The 16,454-nt window shown below is 41.9% G+C and overlaps 2 protein-coding genes and 2 long non-coding RNA genes across 5 annotated transcripts; 2 read left to right on the plus strand and 2 right to left on the minus strand.

Annotated features, from left to right (window-relative positions):
* Nucleotides 1-613: 613 nt before the first annotated feature.
* LOC127753481 (transcription factor MYBS3) lies at nt 614-3,693 on the minus strand. Its single transcript, XM_052278965.1, has 3 exons — nt 3,271-3,693; nt 1,645-1,853; nt 614-1,365 (listed from the first exon to the last, which is right to left on the minus strand). Exons 1-3 carry the CDS (start codon nt 3,545-3,547, stop codon nt 895-897), a joined length of 957 nt encoding a protein of 318 aa, XP_052134925.1. The 5' UTR covers nt 3,548-3,693; the 3' UTR covers nt 614-894.
* Nucleotides 3,694-4,405: 712 nt separating this feature from the next.
* On the plus strand, nt 4,406-5,903 carry LOC127753483 (uncharacterized). Its single transcript, XR_008012568.1, has 3 exons — nt 4,406-4,565; nt 4,775-4,853; nt 5,824-5,903. It is a non-coding gene; the product is annotated as an uncharacterized LOC127753483 (long non-coding RNA).
* Nucleotides 5,904-7,428: 1,525 nt separating this feature from the next.
* LOC127753482 (uncharacterized) lies at nt 7,429-8,671 on the minus strand. Of its 2 annotated transcripts, none has more exons than XR_008012566.1 (3): nt 8,252-8,671; nt 7,896-8,033; nt 7,429-7,757 (listed from the first exon to the last, which is right to left on the minus strand). It is a non-coding gene; the product is annotated as an uncharacterized LOC127753482 (long non-coding RNA). The 2 variants fall into 2 exon arrangements; XR_008012567.1 differs by having other exon boundaries at nt 8,368-8,669.
* A 121-nt stretch (nt 8,672-8,792) lies between these two features.
* On the plus strand, nt 8,793-14,681 carry LOC127753478 (U-box domain-containing protein 35-like). Its single transcript, XM_052278963.1, has 10 exons — nt 8,793-8,928; nt 9,382-9,613; nt 9,716-9,834; nt 10,109-10,230; nt 10,309-10,505; nt 10,808-11,061; nt 11,237-11,338; nt 11,434-11,862; nt 12,069-12,827; nt 13,044-14,681. Exons 2-10 carry the CDS (start codon nt 9,433-9,435, stop codon nt 13,227-13,229), a joined length of 2,349 nt encoding a protein of 782 aa, XP_052134923.1. The 5' UTR covers nt 8,793-8,928; nt 9,382-9,432; the 3' UTR covers nt 13,230-14,681.
* Nucleotides 14,682-16,454: the final 1,773 nt, after the last annotated feature.

A 16,454-nucleotide genomic window follows, 5' to 3' on the forward strand; every position in this document is an offset into this window, starting at 1 on the left:
AGTCACTCCACTTCAGGGAAAGACAGCAAAATCATTTCTTTTACACAGACTTTAGATAACCCTTTTTTTTGGGGTTCTTGGTATATGCCAACTTTTGTAGCCTGCACCAGAAACAAAAATGAAGACTTTTGCTAAAGATGTAAAAGTGGCATGATGTCCTGGATGACCAAATAATTCATGACAAATGGATTAAAAGAGCCCAATATCTGAAAGAGACCGGCCAGCAGCCACTAATGTCACCAACCACATATGTAACACTTGGTGCATAATTCAAGAGGGAGCATCTCCTCCAGAATCAGGATTGAAAGGTACAACCTCATAGTAAATCCTCGGAATATAGCATGTGCAGCATAAGAATATATCAGTGTTGTGCTGGGTAAGAAACCACATGAACGAATTAGGAATAAATAATCATGCTGAAATTATAGCAATGCTTGCAATTTGCAAACGATAAAGCTAGACGCGGGTTGCTGGAATAACAATCCATCTCCAACAAAATAGTACAGAATATAACTGAATGGCCAGCTCAGACCCTAACAGAATTGAAAAGCTGGATTCATCAGCACTCCATTGAGCAATCTAGATCAGGTAAGAGCATAGATGCATAATGAACTGAGATCCCTTCAAAATGACTGACTAATATTTTTTTTTCTTATAAAAGAGTTTACAACAGTACAACCACGAAGATCAGCACTACCATTACTGATTTTGTTAACATAGAGTGATTTATCATGTGTGCCAGACAAACAACAGATACATTCATACATAGCATAACTTACAGCACATGATACAGACTACGGAGAACGGTTAATCTTAAAATAAAAACAAAAAAACAAGGAGGCAAAGCTTATTTTGCCTGGGATTCATCTAAATGCAGTTGTGTGCAGAAGGAGATCATGCCTGTGCCCTTGTTGGTGGATTTGCATGGAAAGCTGATTGTCTATTTTGACCTCCTACCAGATTTAATGAAAGAGAAGTAGACACTGTCTCTTGATTGGACTCTCCTATGCTGAGCTTCGACATGCCAACAAGCTCATCAACGTTGATTGGGCTCTTTGAATGAACTGGAACAGGCTTGACAATCTCATGTGTTTCTTGCACAGGACCATCTTCATCTTTCCGATTTTGCCAGAAAGGAACCGAGAATTGCAAAAAGGGCGAGAAATAAGCTGGAACAATCACTGGATAGGTCGACTGCAAATTATCTGGCATGATAGCAGAAGCGGAAGAGCTCTCTGCAATGGCAGAAGTATCTGACTCCATAGAATCTACCTCCTCCTCCCCCCTCGGTGGAGGTAGTGCTGGTTGATTTAATACTTGGGTCTCTGGTTCTTGACCTCCAGGAAGTGGTGGAAGGTCCATAGACTGTAAAACCACCAAAACACAGTTCAGTTCCCCCATTAGAGTACAGAGAAAACAGTACAACCTTTCTAATTCGAACAAGGATGAAAGTGTTCTCAAGTCTTCATGCAATACATAAATAAACTACACAATTTGTTCAAAAAGATAAGTTTTAGCAATATGATATCTATCACCACACAAATGAGCAATCTCCTCGTCTCAATATAAGAATAGACCCAGGCAGGCTTATTATGCTACATGCCAATATCAGCACAATAATCGAAATAAGATCAAGCAAGCTACCTCATCTGGCACCATGTCAAAAAGGCTAGACCTTCTTTTCCTTCTGGTCATATTGGATTGGCGTATAAAATATTTCTGAGCATGACTGGCTACTTGAGTAGGTGTTCTTGAGACCACGAAATTACGAGAGATTCCTCGCCAATCACCTTTGCCAAGCTTTTGCAATCCAAGCAAAAACCTCCGGTGTTCTTCTTCAGTCCAAGGAACACCTGTCAAAGTCATCTTAATCAGAAACATGGCACACAGAATGTGGCCTGCAGGCACGCAAGTAGCGAGTAATGACTGGAGTACAAGAAGCTGGAGAACTGTAATAGTTAAGCTCCCATCATATACTGACAAAAATACCAACAAACTTGGGACTACTACACAAAATAACAGTACTGCCTATCACCAAAGGAAAATTATCCAGCCCAAAAAAGAGCCCGTTCCTAAGAAACAGGGCGCACAGAGAGAGGACTCCAATCTTAAAAGTAAAAGGATTCTATGAGATTCCAAGAGAAATGCCAGAACATAAAAGGGAAAGAGACAAATTTTATGTCTTTTGCCACCTTAACAAGTTATGCAGAAGGTTAACAAGATTAAAACATTGTCAATCTGGCATAATCCTCTTAACAGAATAAATGTCAAAAGAATAGCAAATTGTACATTTCAAGGCGATTTCTTTTATCCAATTTAGTGCCTTTCATTACAAATTGATAAAGGACAAACATATACTTTTGACTTTTCCAATACATTTAAGTCAGTAGGCATATAAGTCTAAAACTGCACTCCAAGCATCAAATTTGGATGGAAGTACAAGTTAATGAGGCAATGACAACGCAGTCTACCAATGGCATGACCTCTAGTAAGGCCGTTACAGTAGGAACTACTGCCACAGTAAAGATCAAACAATCACGTGTTGCTTTGAAGCTTTCACACATTAACATAGGCATGCCATTAGGAAGGTTCTTGGGTTTTGAAAGCTGACAGCTTGGAAGACTTTTCTTGGACCAACACCGCGAATATAACTACGCAGTAAACTAGAAATCATTCTTGCAGAGGCAAAGGATCAAATTAAAAAGTTCCACAGGATCAGCCATCATTACTCGTTGGAACGATCTGGTCTGATTCTAAATTCTTACTTATCCTAGACAAATATGGAGCTGAGCATGAGTTTGACAAAACGTCCTTGTGATCTCATCAAACAGTTGGAGGCATCTATACGCCGTCCTTGTACCGAGAGTAATTAATTGAAGTGGAGTGCCTTGTACCGAGAGTAATTAATTGAAGTGGAGTGGCGTATGCATGAGCTAAGTAGTACCAAATCACTCATCCATGACCATCAGTACAATCTGCCCATTAAATGCTTTCTCTAGCGTCTGTCCTACTTGGAAGAAACAACTAGCAGTGACTGCTAGTAGCAGTACTCCATCAAATCTCCCAAATCTACACGCCGAAGCAGCAAAGGAAGAAGAACATACTAGTAGGAATAATAAAAAAAAAAGAAAGAAGCACAAGAAGAAGAAAAACCTGAGGTTGGAGAGGATCTAGTAAGTCGCATCAGGCCAGAATGGTTTTTGGGATGATTAAATCATTGAAATTAAGGGGTTGGGAAAGAAGAAGAAGGGGGGGGGGGGGGGGGCTGACCCTTCTTGCGGTCGCGGGTGGCGGAGGAGGAGCCCTGGACGAAGTCGTCGGAGGCGTAGCCGTCGGCGGCGGTGGGGGCGGCGTCGGGGCCGTCGGCGGGGGAGGCGCCGCCGCTGGTGGATCCGGCGGCGGAGGAGAGGAGGGAGAGGTTCCCCATGCTGGCGCTCTTGCGGATGGAGCCATCGGTGAGGCGCACCCCGAAGATCTTGACCCCGCGGTTGGGGCACGTCCGCGAGTTGTGCCCGTTGTGGCTGCAGTGCGAGCACCGCCTCGTCATCCCCCCCTCCGTCCCTCCACCTTCCAAAGCTTCCCTTCCCCCACCTATGGAGATCGATCGATCGATCGAGTGGAGACGGAGATGGTGGTGGTGGAGACGACGAGGAGAGGGAGGGGGGAGAAGAGGAAGGGGAGGAGAGGGGTTAACTGCTGTGTGGTGATTGGTTAAGGTGGTCGGAGAGAGGCGAGGGCCGTCCACGTGGCGGATATTCGGGGGAAGGGGATATACGTGAGACGAGGGAGGCAAGTAGCGGCGGCTTGTGGGTCACGCCTTCTTTCTATCCGTCCACGCGGTTGGGCTTCCTTCCTTCGGCTGCTCTCCTCAGCCTCAGCCTCTGCTTCGATCGTTTCGTGTGGTGACTGGTGAACGATCCACAGCACACGGCCCCCAACAAACTCTCTCTCGCTGCTAGCTCGTCAAACTGTCGTGGTCTTTCTTTCTTTTCTTTTTTTTTCTTTTGAGCGATGTCATGGTCTGGTTTAACTCTTCTACTCGTAACTAAACAGACGTTAACTAAAGATGAAAAATGCACGGATTATTCTACGCCAAAAAGCTTATGGATTCTAGATGTGTTGCTTCTTGGTGTACCATGTAACCCTAATGTGCCATGGGCGAATGTAAATCCTGAATAGTTGAGGATTAGAGGTTTGTCTTACTATAACTATCAATACCAGGTTTTGGTTGATTTTATCAGCTAAATGCCAGCTAGATAAGGAAGATAAATCACACATATCCGATTCCTAAAGACGGAGAGTTAGTTTTGTGAACAGTAGAACTAATTCCTAACCAAATTGGAGATAACCCTCGAGCCCCACCAGCGCCTATATAAAGAGATGAAAGGCAAAGGAGAAGGGATGTCGTACTCTTTGCCTAAACCCTAAAACTTGCACTAGAAAGGATTCGTGAGGTGATCTCGAGAAGCCCTCGATGGTGAAAAAAGAAGAGAAGAAAAGAAACCGAAGAAGAAGAGAAGGAAGAAACAAAAGGAGAAAATTAACACCGATGGCATCTCAAGCAGGTCGGTGAGATTACAATTCTACATAGGTGATTTTGTATAGGCTAAAGCATTACTCTGTCAGCCAGATGTAGTTGGTGAGCCTTTTGTCATATCGTCATACTGCCTGTAGTTCGAGACAAAAATCATATTTTTCGAATATTTTACTTTTTTGGGATGGTTGCTACGATGCAGTTGAGTGGTTCAGTTGTGATTGGTGATTGTCTGTGTAGGATGCATCAAGCGGTATTTCTGATTTGGGCCTCTGGAAGATGGATTTGAGTGATGATGTGTACCAATTGCTTTCTGAAGGTACTTGTCTGCTTCGCCATTTCTCAACAACTGATAAATTTGTCAAATGTATCCGTTCATTTTTACTTGGACGTTCATCATTCAGTTGATTTGATGTACTTTCCAAGCTTTGCTTCTTAAAAGGACAAAAGAATATTTCTATATTTGTCCGGCCAAATTATCTTTAGAACACTTTCCATCTTGAAAGGCGTCAATGAAACTGTACTGTGCAAATCTGCCATAGGCATTTTTGATTTGGTATTGTGCAAACAACTACAGCATTCAAGAACTGTATCACAAGTTCACAACCCACTTTCTATCACTCTTGCTCATTGCACATTCATATCTTGTTTCAGAGAACTGTTTACTCCACTGTTGTTGCTTATATTTCCCTTCAAGTTTGGGACCTGATTCTGAATTCTTTCAGAACAATGGTGCACGTTACTGCTGATCAGCACTATTCGGTCAATAATGCAGTGCAGTCATAAGTGCACCATTTCAAGTGTATTTGTTAGTTGGTACTAAATATCTGTGCATTACAGTGTTTATATGATACTAAAACTCTTCATGCCAGAACATTTTTAGTTTAGTAAGAAACCATAAGGTCCAAAATGGTTGGTTCAGTGTTCAGACTAGCAGCTCGGCAAAATCTTCTTACTAATGTTTCAGATTAATTATATTGCTGCCATATACTGGGTGCGTATGATTGAGAAAATTAAATCTATTAGGTAACATAAATATAAGGCGTGTAGGCTTCTGGGCTCTGGAGTACCGTTGTTTTGTGCAATGTTCAACTGAGTTGTTTTTAAACTAGAGAATGAGATATAAACAGAAAACAAATCATGAATCTTCTTATTCTTTTTAATGAACTGACTGTGTTTCTTTATCATTGTTGATCCAGCCGAGCAACTTTTTTAAGTTTATCTTTTATTTCCATACATCTTATCTCTTTGTTTTATTGAAATGGATTTGTTTATCAATTCAATACCAGTGAAGCATATGAATCTGATGATGGAAACTGTTGCAACGGCACATTCGGAATATGCCAATATGGAATGGCTACCCTTGCCTGCAGGTATGCTATCTTTTTCACAACTTTTAATTCATCAAGTTCTGTTCTTTCTTTAGATTATCACTCACGTAAACAATATATATCCACCTGTTGATATGGTCCTGTACTCCAGTGTCAGTTTTTTTATATATAAAAAAAGATATGGTCCAGTCACTGCTGATGGATCCTAACTTATATTTTATTCGATAATTTGAAGATATATGCTAGTATCTTGCAAGGGATATTTCGTCCAACTGCATCAACAAAATTAGGCATCAAGATTTGGATGTTGGTAAGCACATCCTCTCTCTAGATCGGTGCAAGTGCAACCTCCGTCTTGAATCTTGATGACATTAGATGAGAATATCTCCACACGAAAATAATATAGGCCATTGCTCACTCAGTTGCTTACATACTCTGTTTTACTTTAGATTATGATGCCTTTCTACTTCAAATAGGTAAATACTCTTTAGTACAGAATATAAAAAGAAGGTAATATCTCTGTAACAAGCAAGTCACTGTCAAAATTATCCTAACACCTTCAAGTTTTTGCTATTTTTATTAACTGCGCCCTTGATTGATCCGTGACTGTCATTTTTCTTTGACGCGTTCCGTGATAGTCATGGCTTAGGATTACCGTGCATAAGGGATAAAGGTGCATGCTGATCGATTGCCGACTTTTTGAGTGTTTAGCCACGCTTTTTCTTAACTTATCCTCTTTGGTCGGTTCAACCCCATGGATGCAATTTTAATTAGTTGCGAGCAGAAAGCATATTGTTGGCTTAGATAAGCTGTCACTGTTTCCTGCTTGTAGCAATATGATAATACAGAATGCAGTAGTAGACCGACAACATTGTCCCCCGGTTTTACGAGTGGTAGACCGACAATAATCCACCTCTCGCGGTGGATCCCTTTTGACTTGAATTTGAACTCCAACACGAGGATGTCAAATATTTTTCTAGAACGCTCACTTTGTTTCACATTAGAAGACAATAATGCTAATGCCATTTTTACCTATCAATCCTATTGGAGAGACAATATTAATATGATGGTGGAGTCCATCCACGAGGTCCATAAATATGCGTCTTTATAGTAGATGTTAAGTCTAAAAATTATACAACCTTTATCAAGTTAGTGTCATGTGGTATGCTATGATTCGTTTATATATGCATCAACCTATAATCTATATAAGGAATTATGCTTCCTATAGAGTAAGGGAAAGGAATTATTGATGCTATTTGAATGTGTATTACGAGGACACACTGATAGTTATGTACGTGTATGTATTTCATGTGACCTAAAAAGTGCACTCACTCTTTCTGCAAGCATAAATTGAGGCTTGTTCAGTTTGCTATCATTTTCAACTTTATCAAGTTTTGGTAAAGTTACCAAAAAAAAGTGGCTACATTTAGTTTGTTGCCAAATTTTAGTAAGTACATATAAAATCTTGCCAAAATTTAACAACCTTGCTAAAATTTTTACAACTTTACTAAAATTTGGTAATGCCAAAACTAGATAATGTTGAAAATGGTAGCAAAGTGAGCAGGCCCTAGATTCATACTCCGTATATATTATCCATGTGGGCTGCAGGCACACAACTGGTGAAACACATGGTGACATTGGAGGTTTGGGAACCAGGGCGAGCATGGTATCACTTGAGCGTGACCCGTACGAGCACGGCAGGGATGACGATATCATCGATCGGACCCGTGGCGCGCGCGTGCGGACCAAAAATCCAAAAATCCGGACGACAACGAGACAGCCACACAAACGCGATGAGGCCGCAACTTGCACACACAAGCATGTAACGCACCTGCCTCATCCAACGCGAATAACAGTCGTGCAGCTCAAGGTGTGGCCGACCGTGCGCGTACCTGTAGTAGAGAAACGTACATGGATTTATTTTCTGGCTAGCTTCACGAGTGGTTAGCTAATTGATCTGGATTCAAAGACTCATCTATTCTATTTATTTGATATTAAATTCTTCTCTACTATTTGCGTTTTTTTCGTACCTGTATGTATACGGAGTACTTATATATATAAGGGTAGTCTGGTACACGAATTCGTAGACGTTGCACACCAGCTTCCACGACAAATAAATAATCCTGCGAGCTGCAGCTGCTCATCATCAGCTCATCCTATCCTACGGACTGCAACAACCAACACAAACACAAGTCAGTCCATGCCGAAAGAAGCCAAAGAAAAATGCATGGAAAATGTATACACCACATCATCTTGAACCAAATCACCAGATTAATCAAAGCCAACGAACGTACGGCAAGGTGATCATGATAACTATAGCAAGGATGTAAAAACAGGAGTATTATATTTTCAAGAACACGAGCAATCAACGGATCTGAACCTGAACCTGAACAAATTAAGCAATAATCGAAGCACACGCCACGGTTGTCGACGATCCCCTCGCACTCCATGCTATCACCAGTTCACCACGAGCCCAAGAGGCAAGCACTGAAAAATCCTTACCCCTCTTTCCCCGAGGGCCGCACCGCCATCTTCCCCTCCGGCGAAAGCTCGAAGAACTAGTCGCCATCCCCGAACGAACACACCCTAGTACATACCATAACCCTACCCAGCAAAAACGCATACAAAATCAAATTAAACGGGGACTTCGCGAGCTGGAACGCGAGGGAAGAGGAGCAGGATACTTATCTACATGCCTAGCCGGCTGCCGGAGGGCGCCTCCCCGGCGTCCCTGCCATCTCCGGCTTCGCCGCCGCCCGACGGCGACGCGCGCCTCTTTTTTTTTTCTTTTTTGAGCCCGCGCGTCTCTTGCTCTATTTCGGTGTTTCAAATGGGCCGAGATAGGTGGGCCTTAATGGGCCTTAATCAAATGCGAACTATACTGTAATATTGTCGATTTGGGCCGAAAATTATCCATCCAGTACAGTCACCTGACAAGTAGGCCCTACGCGCCGCACTTGTCTCGCGCTGCTGTTTTTTTCCCCCTCCTCGGCGGCGATTCCCCTGCCTCGCCGTCGCCGGAGTTGGAGACGAAGGCGGCGGCGGCGGCGGCGGCACAGAAAGGTCAGGCCTCTCGACCGAATCCCTTTCCCCTTCCCGTCTTCCGCCCCGCGCAGTCAGCAGCAACAGACGAAGGAATGCGGTGCGAATGCTTGCGAGTAGAGAAATCGATTTCTGGCTGCCGTTCATCTGCGCGTTTTGTTGCGCGCGCGCGCGCGCGAGGGAGGGAGGGAGATCCAGTAAATGGCGCTTTGTCCCGTTGCTTGCTCGATCCTCCTGCCGGCCGTGGGGGTTTTTGCCCCCCGATTGGTTCCGATAATTTGTCCCGTGTTGTAGATGGTGAATCGGTGATGACCAAGGGTTACCTTAGATGATAGGAAATGATTAGGAGTAGCGTATTTCCTCGTGATTACTGGAGCTGATACAATGCAGGATATTTTTAGCGCTGATTTGTAACATGGCAGGATTAATATACCATTGTTGTGCTGTTGATCACACCATATTTCCCTTATGCAGGGTATTTTGTATTAGGGATATAGGCAATGCAAAACTGCAAGCTGCAAAGCCATGGCCATCCAAGATAAAGTTGAGAACAACGACCCAACTGTGACTGTTGGGTTGGCCGTGAGTAGTTCCAAATCCAGTAAGTACGCCGTGCAGTGGGCTGTGAAAAACTTCTGCACCAATGGGATGGTTAGGTTCGTGCTTATCCATGTACTGCAGAGGATCACCACGGTTCCGACACCGAGTGAGTGCATATTTGATGTGTTTCCTACTGTGTAGATGTATACTTTCGTTTGTAAATCATGTTGTCACTTAAATATATCTCTTTTTCTTGCTTCTTTTGTAGTGGGCAACTATATCCCGATTGATAAAGTACGGGCTGACATTGCCAGCGCATATGAGAAAGAAGTCGAATGTAAGGCCCGAACGATGCTCCTTTTCTACAAGAACATGTGTGATGAGAAGGTATGACGTTGCCACTTCAGGCCATCCTTTTTTTCTTTTCCGTTCCAAAATGAACATTCCTAAGGGCACACTGGAGCCAAATATAATGAAATACAACTGAATAAGCACAATTCACAACAGTATTTATTCAGGACATTTCATAATGTTAATTTTGTTCAGAATTGTACTTTCGTATAGAGTCAGAAATTATGAGAACAGGTTAGAACTCAGCAATGATACTCATAGTTTTAAACATCCTGCTGAACATGTGTATACATTTTCTGATCTTGTTCAGGCTAAAGCTGAAGTACTGGTTGTCAAAGGTGAAGATGTGGCAGAAACCATTTCCAATGTTGTTTCAATGTACGAAATCCACAAGCTTGTTGTCGGTGACTCTTCTCAGGGCAACTTTATTAGGTACTTAACATGTTCTGTAATAAATAATGGTGAACTGCATGCATCAAAATGCTGATTAATTTGGTGGAAATGTCTTAGGAAATCCAAGGGTACTAGGACATCTTCTCAAATTTGCAGAAGTGTTCCAAGCTTTTGTGCAGTTTATGTTGTCTCAAAAGGTGGTTTATCCGCAGTTTATTCTCCTGGATTTGAAGGTCACAAGAGTTCTGAGCTATTCCTGTCCAGTGATAGCTCCAAAACTGAAATCCATTCAGATGATAAGCCCTCATTATCAGGTGAAGTTATCTGTCCGTAAAACTGGCACTGGAAATTTTCACTGTGTACTGTATAGACAAGATAACATAATGACTGCTTCCAACTTTGAACCTTTTCGTCCTTGGTACTCTTTGAAGCTGATATAGAATGGATCTTTGCTAGTCTTTGAGAAGTTTGTAGCACCTAGCTTCCTTTTCAAATGTTTGCTTGGCTCTTTGCATTCAATAAGAATTTGGAATCGAGGTCGTTTGGTTTTGAAATTCAGCAAAAAAGAAAAGAAAAAAAAACAGTGCAAGAAATTTATCCCTTTTGTCCAATGCAGATGCCACACCTTCGAGAAGCTTTAGATCAAACTTGACATGGGAGAATCTGGAAAGTTTATCATCCGCAGACCATGATAGACCGCGCTCCTTACATGAGTATCTTACTGAAAGCACTTCAGCATCTGTTGGTGATAATAACAGTAATTCTCCATGTGCTAGCGGTCAAACCCCTCGACCAAGTAACGTGCTTATCTCAGATAAAGCTCCAATGACAAGCAGTCCCCTGCAGGAATTGATGCTTTCAGAGGACATGGTGAGTCATTTGATTTTTTCACAGTAAAACTGTAATAAATTTTTTCACAGTAGTATAATTTTGCAAATGATACATCTTTAATGAATTGAGGATGAGCCTTCACTGTTTAAACTTCTTAGATAAGAATAGTTCCTTTTTTTTCTGAATATACAGTAACTTAATTTTCTCAATGCAGGATGATGTAAATAGCGAGCTTGAAAAGCTGAGGCTTGAACTTAGGCATATTAAAGGAGTGTGCAAACTTGTTCAGGATGAGTCCATCAATGCTTCTCAGCATGTAAGTTTGGGAGTACTGTGTTTCAACATAATTAGTTGGTTACTTTATCTCCAATAGTCAGCAACTTAATTGTCATCTTGACAATCATATGTTAGGTGACTGACTTAGCTGCAAAACGTGCTGAAGAGGAAGCCCGGCTCAGCGAGGTCTACTCCAGGATCAACAGAGTCAATGAGCAAGCACATCAAGAGAAGGAACAACGGAACGCTTTGGAGGCTCAGTGCAGGCATGTGAGGGATCTTGCAAGAAAAGAAGCTTTGCAGAAGCAGATTTTGCAGCTGAGGACTTCGAAGGAGGCTGATAAGATGCAAAGGCTGGAAAAACTTCTTGAATTAGATGGGATGTCATACTCAACATTTACATGGGAAGACATTGAATCTGCTACATCATCGTTTTCAGAGGCACTTAAAATTGGATCAGGATCTAACGGAACAGTGTACAAGGGCAATCTACGTCAGACATCTGTTGCCATAAAAGTCCTCACTTCTGACGACAGCCACAGGATCAAACATTTCAAACAAGAGGTATTCCTTGAACCATTAAAGGTTGAGCAGTCAAGTCCTAATATCATCATGATCTCCGGATCTTCAGATATATTCATAGGCTAAGAAGTAAATTGCGATAACTTTGCTATGTTCAAATATGCAGTGCTACTCTTCTTGCATATATAATGCAAGATGCCATCATTGTTATCTCTAGGAAATTCTTATAAGATGCCCCTGTTCTGCAGCTTGAGGTTTTGGGTAAGATCCGTCACCCACATCTGCTGCTGCTCATAGGTGCCTGTCTGGACAGACCATGCTTGGTGTACGAGTACATGGAGAATGGCAGCCTTGAGGATCGCTTGCAACTCAAAGGAGGCACAGCCCCACTCCCATGGTACCAACGTCTTCGCATTGCTTGGGAAATAGCCCTGGCCCTTGTCTACCTCCACAGCTCGAAGCCGAAGCCAATCATCCATCGTGACCTCAAGCCTGCAAACATACTCCTTGATAGCAATTTCACCAGCAAGATTGGCGATGTGGGCCTTTCAACATTGCTTCCGCTGGGGGATGCCTTGTCGACAACGCGCACAATTTTCAAGGACACAGATCTAGTTGGCACACTGTTTTACATGGACCCAGAGTACCAAAGGACAGGCCAAGTGTCAACAAAATCTGACACATACGCCTTGGGCATGGTTTTATTGCAGCTGCTCACTGGAAAGCCACCTGTGGGGCTAGCAGACCTTGTGGAGCAAGCAGTAGAAAATGGTCACCTTGTTGACATCTTGGACAAGAGTGCTGGGAAGTGGCCTGCACAAGAAGCACATGAGCTAGCGCAGCTTGGCCTAAGCTGTTTGGAAATGCGAAGCAAGCATAGACCAGATCTGAAGTGTAAGGTTCTTGTGGAGCTGGAACGGCTGAAAAAAATTGCCAGTGCTGTCTCTGACCCTGTACGGCCAGTGATATCTGGACCACCAAGCCATTTTATCTGCCCAATACTCAAGGTATTTTTTGGCTTATTGCAATACATCAGCTTTAAGTGAATTACATCACAACTACCTGTAGCTCATTGTCTTGTAAGAATGTTTCTGTTTCAGAATTTGAACTATATTACACTTCAAGGTGGTCTGTAATTCAACTTTTTACTCTTACCTTGTTGTATCCATTTTTTTCGAAGGGTCTGAGGTGAAACTTCATTTTGCTTTTTTTCCTCCCTGTAGAGGATAATGCAGGACCCATGCATTGCATCTGACGGGTACTCGTACGACCGGGTCGCTATCGAGATGTGGTTGTGCGAGAATGACATGTCACCGATTACAAAATCGCGGCTTCCTAACAAGGATTTGGTTCCCAACCATGCTCTGTTATGTGCAATTACAAGTTGGAAGGCAGAAGCAAGGGACTGATTGAGTGATTGTGCTAGGTAACTTCTCTAACTTCACATGGATACGGCACTCGAAGGCTGATGATGTACATGTTTTTGCCTTGGTGATGGCCTCCTTAATCTCTAATACTGTAGATACTGCGGTAATGTTCTTGTAAAGCAGCAGTTTTGCAGCATTTTCATAGACCATCTCTGAGATAAATTTTGAAGGGTTTAGAGTAGGAGTATCAAGAAGGTCATTTTGTAGGTTGGACCAGCAGAAAGTACAGTAGTACACTTCTGCAGTATTGCTTTGTGATAGTTTATACATATACATCGAAAGGATAGGAAATTCCTCTTACTTTCTTATCTTAGTATTGTGATGACTACTCTATAAATTTAAGAGTTGAGACAAATTTCCGGCATAGACTCCATGTTACTGTTGTGACTATGATGGCTATAAACTTAGTATTTCTTCCGTTCCAAAATATAGCAAGTTTTAATTATGAATTTAGATAAACACTTATTCAGATTTATAATTAAAAGCTGTTAATGTATATTTTGGGATGGAGGTGATAATATTTAAACTACCTCTGAGAGTAAAGGGTTAGCAGGTGGTCGTCGTATCCCATAGTGTTTTGCTAGTACTATTATTATTGTTACGAACCATATTTATAGAGTAAGGTATTTGCTGTACTTAGCATGTTCTGTTAGTATTAGCAAACTTGGACATGTGGTCTTCAGCTGTACATCCATGTAGCCTTGTTCAACTCGATCAGCTCCAGGTGATGAGATGATCATATCTGACCAACAATTTGGACACATCAGGTTTAACTAAACCACTTAGGAAAAAAAAACATAGCTTGAGCTGCGTGTAAGTGGATGATGCCAGCAGCTGTTCAAACTACTCCAAGTACTACTCCAGTAAGAAAAGAAAAATGATTAAGGAGAGATGAGTTAGCAGCAGTGGCATGACGAGCTAGGAGGCCGGATTGTCGGGGCTTTGGGGTTACGTGCTTGTGACATGTGGGCCCCAAGCACAGATGACGTGGACACTTTCACGTGTATATGCAGCTAGCTAGCTTAGCACTACTAGATAAGTATAAGTGTGGCACACTTGTGATAGTGTGAAGGTTAAGAGTAGGAGGAGGAGTACTAATTATAATCATCATGGTGTCATCATCAGGCAAGGTAGAGTCCCCCGACAGCATGCCGGTTTGGTGTCACCACCGCCACGAGTCCATGAGTAACATTTATTAGGGCCAATGCATTGCACGCACGCATGATTGCTCACATTCTGTTGCACTAACAGATAAATTTAGTACTGTATGACAAAATGACAAAATTAGTCCATGAGTAGTACCAATGCATGCACGCACGCACGCATGATTGATCACATATTGTTCCCCTCTTGTATCAAGATTTGATTGATTCCAAATCTAGTGATCATCATAAATATGGCGTAGTATGAAAATCAAACCTTGCTACTCCCTCCGTCCTATAATAGATGACGTTTTTGACTTTTTATTTGCAACGTTTGACCATTCGTTTTATTTAAAAAATTAATACAAATATAAAAAAGGATAAGTCATATATAAAGTACTTTTGATAATAAAGCAATTGACAAACAAAATAAATAATAATTCAATTTTTTTTGAATATGACAAATGATTAAACATTGACAAAAAAAAAACTTAAAAAGACAAGTAATATGGACGGAGGTAGGATGTTCTTGGCCTCTTAATTAATTGTTCTTTCTTGGTATCTCCTGACATAGTATAGTAACATACTTTAACTAATACTAATGGCTGGCCATTGACTGAGTACGTAGCATATACGCATTTGATCATGTTACTCATAGCTGCTACGTCGTCACGTCAACGTGCATGTAGTTAACTTAACAAACAATCAGTTGGTTATCCATTTCCATTAGGTGCATGATTACATTATTATTATTTATTGGATCAACCATGAATTCGCGGCTACCTCCGGCATGATCGACACACCTACCTGCATGCATGGAAGCCGGGGTCGCGCCACGTGCGCACGACGTGGCATGCTCGAACGCCATGGAAGCTGGGATTTAACCACGCACGACTAAACAACAAAGTAGAGTAGTATACTTAGTACTCCTATTATTGGAATTAAAGAAGTAATTAATGCTGTTGACAAGAGTTAAATAATTATAATCAACACGCACCTATTATTGGAACTTGAATTGCAAGTCTCTCCCTCGTTCGTTTCCGGAGATTTTTGTTTTTTTTAAATAATCTCCGCTAGTACGGGATCTAGCATGTATAAAAGTTTTAAAAAAATAAAATAAATATATTTTAAATTATAATAATTAATATTTAACTAATCATATGTTAATAAGCTATCCCTTTTTTAGTCGGGTCGGCTTTGCTGACCAAACATTGAATTAAGAAGGAGAAAATTCAGAACTGTACAGATAAAAAAAAACAAAAGAGAGCAAACACACATCCCGAAAAAATCAGAGGTGACACAGCTCTTACTAACAGAGCAGAAGCTCACACACACCCTTGTGCTGCTAATTAGCTGATCCCTATGGATATGGGATCCGGATCGTCTGCAGTACCGCAGAGGGGTACTGTTTATGTGAGAGGAACAATGAATTAATGCCATGAACAGTGTCGCTTTACTATAGCTACAGGACCTAAAACACTGTTGAGTACTGTTTGGTACTGTGCTAAATTTACTGTAGCGCAAAATCTGGTCCTTTCACTCTCGATCGGACGGTCCACAGTGATCTTAATGCGCAGCACTGTTTATCCTCTGCATTAGTACCTCTAATGCAGAGGATCCGAATTCATGGATATGGGGCTTCTTGCTTCAATTTCGCACAGCAGACCGGCCGCTTTCCAAGCTTCCCATTCTTCCACAATTGTGGCACAAAGATGGTCCGCTGAGGTTGCTCTTCCATCAAACACTCTAGCATTACGTTCCTTCCATATGAGGCATGTCACAAGGATCACCCCGGCGTCAAATGTCCTTCTGTCTTGCTTGCGCACTGATTTTCGGACCGAACACCACCAAGAGGAAAGATCTTCTACCGGCACCGACATGGGCGGATCTACCCATTAGGCATGGTGGATCGACCATCCCAGCTACGACTCGTGTCGCCCCACACCCCCAAGACCCTCTCCACCCCCTTATAATAGTTATAGGCCATCAAAATTATCTATAACAAGGTTTAGACGTCTGTCTCTTCACAATGCATGCACGCCATAAACAATGATCAAGACAATTA

Source organism: Oryza glaberrima, chromosome 10, assembly GCF_000147395.1.
Source record: "Oryza glaberrima chromosome 10, OglaRS2, whole genome shotgun sequence".
Taxonomy (NCBI): Eukaryota; Viridiplantae; Streptophyta; class Magnoliopsida; order Poales; family Poaceae; genus Oryza; species Oryza glaberrima.

Coding starts and splice junctions, on each gene's coding strand:
- LOC127753478 (XM_052278963.1), top strand. CDS start 9,433: ATGGCCATCCAAGATAAAGTTGAGAACAACGACCCAACTGTGACTGTT. Junction 9,835..10,108: donor AGAACATGTGTGATGAGAAG/GTATGACGTTGC, acceptor GATCTTGTTCAG/GCTAAAGCTGAAGTACTGGT. Junction 10,231..10,308: donor TCTCAGGGCAACTTTATTAG/GTACTTAACATG, acceptor GAAATGTCTTAG/GAAATCCAAGGGTACTAGGA.
- LOC127753481 (XM_052278965.1), bottom strand. CDS start 3,547: ATGACGAGGCGGTGCTCGCACTGCAGCCACAACGGGCACAACTCGCGG. Junction 1,854..3,270: donor CACCCGCGACCGCAAGAAGG/GTCAGCCCCCCC, acceptor TGACTTTGACAG/GTGTTCCTTGGACTGAAGAA. Junction 1,366..1,644: donor TTGACATGGTGCCAGATGAG/GTAGCTTGCTTG, acceptor GTGGTTTTACAG/TCTATGGACCTTCCACCACT.